The sequence below is a fragment of the Nannospalax galili genome, unplaced genomic scaffold (assembly GCF_000622305.1).
Source record: "Nannospalax galili isolate Female #2095 unplaced genomic scaffold, S.galili_v1.0 scaffold173, whole genome shotgun sequence".
Taxonomy (NCBI): domain Eukaryota; kingdom Metazoa; phylum Chordata; class Mammalia; order Rodentia; family Spalacidae; genus Nannospalax; species Nannospalax galili.
This window is the reverse complement of record NW_008334442.1, coordinates 5,228,930-5,234,710: the sequence shown is the minus strand read 5'-3', so window position 1 is coordinate 5,234,710 and position 5,781 is coordinate 5,228,930. Positions and strand designations below refer to the sequence as shown.

At 39.6% G+C, this 5,781-nt stretch overlaps 1 protein-coding gene across 2 annotated transcripts in view; it reads left to right on the top strand.

Moving 5' to 3' along the window:
• Polr3g (RNA polymerase III subunit G) overlaps window positions 1-5,781 on the top strand; it is a 46,275-nt gene that overhangs the window by 17,990 nt on the left and 22,504 nt on the right. For both annotated transcript variants that reach the window (XM_029561747.1, XM_008829351.3), the window contains one exon: window positions 2,870-2,920. In XM_029561747.1, the coding sequence (XP_029417607.1) occupies window positions 2,870-2,920 (51 nt within the window). The remainder of the gene's footprint in view (window positions 1-2,869; window positions 2,921-5,781) is intronic.

The following is a 5,781-nucleotide window of genomic DNA, read 5'->3' as shown; positions in this document are numbered from 1 at the left end:
TTCTTTCTTTCTTTCTTTCTTTCTTTCTTTCTTTCTTTCTTTCTTTCCCATAGGAAAGTAGGGTACTAATAAAAATTGTTTGGTAACTAAAGAGGAAAAAGAATTTTATACTGTAAAAAATGGGCCGAAGTGTTTTTTGTGTATGTGTGTATGTGGACCTTCTTAAAATACATTAAAAAGTAGAATTGGACATGGTGATGCACCATACTTTAAAAAAAAATAGAATTGGGCATGGTGTCACACTCCCATCACTTGGGAGGCAGAAGCAGGTGAACCTCTGTGAGATCAAGACCAGCCTGATCTATGTAGCAAGTTCCTTGTCATCTGGGACTATAGAGAGACCCTGTTTCAAAAAACCTTAAATAAAAGTAAAAAATAAACACATAAATAATAAAATTCAGATTTGCCAAATAGGTTTTCATTAGCCACAATCACAATTTTAATTTTTAATGCCAAAAAGTACTTACTTCTTCACTCCTGAGTGATTCTTAGAAGTTTCTTTTCTGTTTGCTGAAACATAATTTTGCTTATATAGTCCACACCAGCCTTGAACTTGATCCTCCTCCTTCACCCTCCTCAGTGCTCTGACTATAGATGTGTACTGCCTAGCATAGCTGACCAGATTTTAAGATCTTAGATTTGGGGGCAGGGGGGCATGTCAAGCTCTTATGTATCCCAGACTGCCTTGAACGCACTATATAGTTAAGAATGTCCTTGAACCCCTGACCTTCCTGCCTCTACCTCTGACCTGTACCACCACACTCAGTTTTACACAGTGCTGGGGATTTAATTTAGGGTTCTTGCATACTATTCAAGCACTCTACCAGCCGAGCTATATCCCCAACCCCAGACTTTAGACTTACAATTCTTTTTATTTCTTTATTTTTATTTTATATGTATTAGTGTTACATGTTATAAATGTTTTGCCTGCTTGTATGTAAAGTGCAGTATGTGTATGCAATGCCCATAGAGGCCAGAAGAGGGTGTCAGATCCATTGGAACTGGAGTTAACAGATTGCTAATGTCATGTGGGTGCTGGAAACTGAACCCAGGTCTTCTGCAAAAACAACCGCTGCTCTTAACCACTGAGCTATATCTCCAGCCCCAATTTTAGACTTTTTAAGGAGACCACAAATACCTACTTTCAAAGGGTATTTTAAGCAAAGCTTGTGAGTCTTTCGTTTTTTCAAGGAGACGTAGACAAGGTTTAGTTACTGACATGCCTTTACAGTAGACCCACCCCAGGAGTTGCTTTCAGCATTCAGAAGTTTTTACATTGTATGTAGACAGGATGGAGGGGGTAGTAGAGGAAATCTCTGTCAACTAGTTCATTTTATAAGCAGAAAACAGTTGCTATAGAAATGACCCTGTCAGGGTCACTCACTAATACTGCTAGAACTCAGGGCTCCTAATTCAGTTCACTTTCCTTTTCTGTCTGTGACCTAAAGTTGCGTAGACACTGCCTTGAAATAAATGTGTAAATGTCACTGACCGCATTATCTCTTTCGCAAGGTACAGGGCTTGCTTTTCCTTGTTCGCTGCTAAGGTGTCGGGTAGGGAGGAGACACTGTCCCAAATCATTCTCTACATGCTTTCTCATGATTTTCAGGGAGTAGTTTAAAACTAAAATATATTTAAAGCAAAATTTATCACTAGAGGTAAAAATTATGAGATTTAACTGTTTCGTACAAATGCATTGAAATTTCTTTAAATCTATTTTTATGTAACTTCAATTTTATACTTGTCTCTGTTAAAAATTTTTTTTAATGATGGGGCTGGAGAGATGGCTCAGTGGTTAATAACACTTGCTGCTCCTCCAGAGAACCCAAGTTTGGTTCTCAGCACCCATGTCAGGCAGTTCACAGCAGCCTGTAACTCCAGTTCCAGGGGTTCTGGCACTCTCTCCTGGACTCTGTAGGCACTGGCACACACATGGCATATACATGAACAAACACACACATGCACATAAAAAAAAGTAAAATAAAAAATAATTAAATTTAAAAAAACAAAAGTGGGGCCTAAAGAGATGATGACTCAGCAGTTAAAAGTACTGGCTCTTCTTTAATAGGACCCGGATTCAGTTTCCAGCACCACATGGCGGCTACCAACCTTCTGTAACTCCAGTTCCAGGAAATCCAACATCCTCTTCTGGTTTCTGCAGGCACTGCATTCATGGGTGCACTTACATACATGTGGGCAATACACTCATACACATAAAATGAAAATAAATAATTTTAAATGAGGCTAGGGGTTGTAGCTCAGCAGTATTAGCATATATGAGACCCTGAGTTTGAAACGTAGCACCCTCCACAAATTAAAAGAAAATAAATAGGAATTGTTTCGTTAATGTAAGTAAAAATCATTTATTGGAGAGAATATTTTTCACATCTAATTGTGTTTTCATTTTTAAGATTTTAGATAACTATTAGACTTGTTTATTTCATTTCATAAGCTTTGGAATTGTGATTACATGCCTTAATCTCTGGGGGGAAATTGTTTGTTACATAGATATGTATATCAACAGCAGATAACTTACAAAATACAAAGTAGCCAAGTAATATTTAATAAAAACAGTTGTGATCTTTACATCCACAAAGAATAATCCTAAGATTGGTCTCCAAGACATTTTATTAGACTATTTCAAAGTTGTTTTAATGAGCTCTTTTTCTTCATAAGGGAAAACATGTCACTGTACATCGTATTTATATTTGTTTTGTTATGTTTCTGGTTCAACCTATACAGTCAGATACTAGGAAATTATATTGTGTTTGCATGGGCAGCTGTGATTGTGTTCTTCAGGTAATTACACCAGAGTCATTGATTCCTAGAGGAAACTGAAATTTTTATATATCTTCTTTTGTGCACATAGATTGGAGAAGACTTCCAAGAGAGATGATGCCAAGGAAAAAATGCAAAAAAGGTACATTGGTTAACATCATAGCAATCCAGATTGGGAAAGTTCCTGCTTAACTTCTATGAATGTGGATCTGCCAAACTGAAGTTCTGCTCAGTACTGTAAATTCTTCTTAAAATATGCTTGCCATTTTCATGATTTTACTGGACCTTGGTTTTTGAGGCTGTTGAGGTTTTTGGGTTCTCTAGGTTCTTTAATTGCGAAAAATTGTTGTGCTGGGAAAGAGCTTTCCATTATGTAGACTGCTTTATTTGCATATATGCAATTGTGTGTGTGTGTGTGTGTGTGTGTGTGTGTGTGTGTGTGTTTGAGAGAGGGTCGCTCTATGCAGCCCCAGCTGGCCTGGAACTTATTTGTAGACCAGGGTGGCTTCAAGCTCACAGAGACCCGCCTGCCTCTACCTCCCACGTGCTGGGACTAAAGGCATGCGCCACCATGCCCTGCTACATACATAATGTTTATGACCTTCCTGGCTATATTCTACATTATTAAGTAAAGCATTTTAGTACTAAGGAGTTATTGACAATGGTTGGGTGCTAGGGGAGGTTTGATTTTAGTGTGTGCCCCCTGGGTCTACTGTGCTCCATGGATGACCCCATTCCCATGAGTATATGGGCAGCACAACTTTGATTCAGTGGGTCATTGAAGGAAGAGGACATGAAGTTGGGTGTGGGAGTGGGTGATAGATCTTAGAGGAATTGGGGGAGGAGTTAGGAGTTAATAGTGAATACACAAAATACAGTGTATGCATATATGAACTTCTCAAAGAATTAATAAAAGTACTTTTTCATTAAAAATAAATTATATTGGGCTTAAAACTAAAGAACTTTGATAGAGTTTTATGTTGGATAAAAAAATACCAAAGTGTATGTTTTTATGTTCCATGTTTAGTAATACCATTCATTGAATAGCTGAGTATCTGCTATTGCCAGATATGATGCCAAGAGGACAGAACAGTGAGTTAGGTGGGACTGTCCTTACCTCATCAAGCTTATAGTCAGATGGAGTAAAGATGTGAAACAGAGCTGGGGAGATGGCCCAATTGGTAAAGTGCTTCCTGCTCAAGCAGGAAGATCTGTGTTTGGATCCCCTGCACCCATATAAAAAATTGACATGGCACACACACCTGTAATCCCAGCACTAGAAGGAGACATGAGGCTCCTGAGAACTTACTGGCCAGCCAGTCTAGCCAAACAGTGATCTCCAGGTTCAGTGAGAAACACTGTCTCAAAAATTAAGATAAAGAGCTATTGAGGAGGACACCCAATGTCAACCTCTAGCTTCCATGTGTACACCCATGTACACGCACACACACACACACACACACACACACACAGCGTGAAACAGAAACATACTCTCTTATTGGGAAGTCTGGGAAAAAGTTCTTTGAGGAAATGAATTTGGAGTGGGCATTGAAGGATGAGAGTTTACAAGGATGAGTTAGTGGGAGGTTTTGGGGAGAAAGACCAGGTTGGGGGCGGTTGAGGGTGGGATCAGAGATTTGGTTCCAAAGTGTTAATACAAATAACCGCAAGGTACTTTTGAGATATACACCTTAGAAATGTTGACTGTGGTGCTGGAAACTGGTACATGGACCTGTGAGTGGAGATGGTTGGTGTTCACCAGCCGAGGAAGGATCATGAAAACTGAGAAGGGAAGAGATCATCTAAGATGAAATTAAATCATTAAAAGAGAACAGGGCCAAAACCTGAGCAAGAAAGGAGTCACAAAACTCAAGGGTAGAGGAGATTGAACCAATAAAGAAAGGAAGTAGAAAGAGAGGAAAGAGGAATCCAGGAGTGCAGAGTTCCAGGAGGGTGTAGCAGGGGAAAAGAAGGCAGCAGCAGTGTCAGCATGTCAGCAGTGTAAAATGAGGCGGCAGCACTACTGAGGGGTTGGGTAAGAGGAAGATTCAAAATCCTGTCTTTTATTTTTAAGATTTTATTTTTTAATATTTATTATTTTTGTTTTATGTGTATGAGTACATTACCTGCAAGGGTGTAAGTGTACCTATGTCATGCAATGCCAACAGAGGAGAGAGTGTCAAATCCCATGGAAGTGAAGTTAAGGATGGTTGTTAGCTGCTATGTGGGTGCTGGGAAGCAGACCTGGGTCCTCTGCAAGAGCAGCCAGTGCTCTTAACTGCCAAGCCATCTCTCCAGCCCCTTATTTTTATTTTCTTTAAGTTTTATTTTTATTTATGTATATGTGTCTGTGTGAACGTATGTGACCTGTGTGTGGGTGCCTGCAGAGGCCAGAAGAAGGCATCAGATTGCCTGGAGCTGAAGTTACAGGCAGCTGTATGCTGCCTGTTGTGGGTGCTGGGAATAGAACTTGGGTCCTCTGGTAGAGCAGTACATATTCTTAACCACTGAGCTATCTCTTTAGCCACTTAATCTTTATTTTTATTTTTATTTATGTGTCTTTCTGTATAGCACATGAGTGCAGACACCCCCAGAGGCCAGAAGAGGGTGTCAGAGCCCCTGGATCTGTAGCTACAGGTGGTTGTGAGCTACCTGGCAATGGAACTTGGGCCCTTTGGAAGAATAGTGAGTGCTCTTATTAACTGCTGAGCAATCTCTCAATCTTCAAGTCTTGTTTATAATGTTGGTCATCAGTGTCTTAGGGAGAACTTTTTAAGGGACTTAGAGAGGTTGTATTCAGATTGGAATAGGCTAAACTACATGGGAGCTTAGCAAGCAGAAGATAGCCAGTATGATCACATTTTTTACCATGTAGAATGAAGAGAGAAAAAGACTGTCTAGAGATACAGCAGTCAGAGAAAGAGCACAGGGAAACCCTCCCATTCACAATAGCCACAAAAAAATAAAATACCTTGGAATAAACCTGACCAAAGACATTAAAGA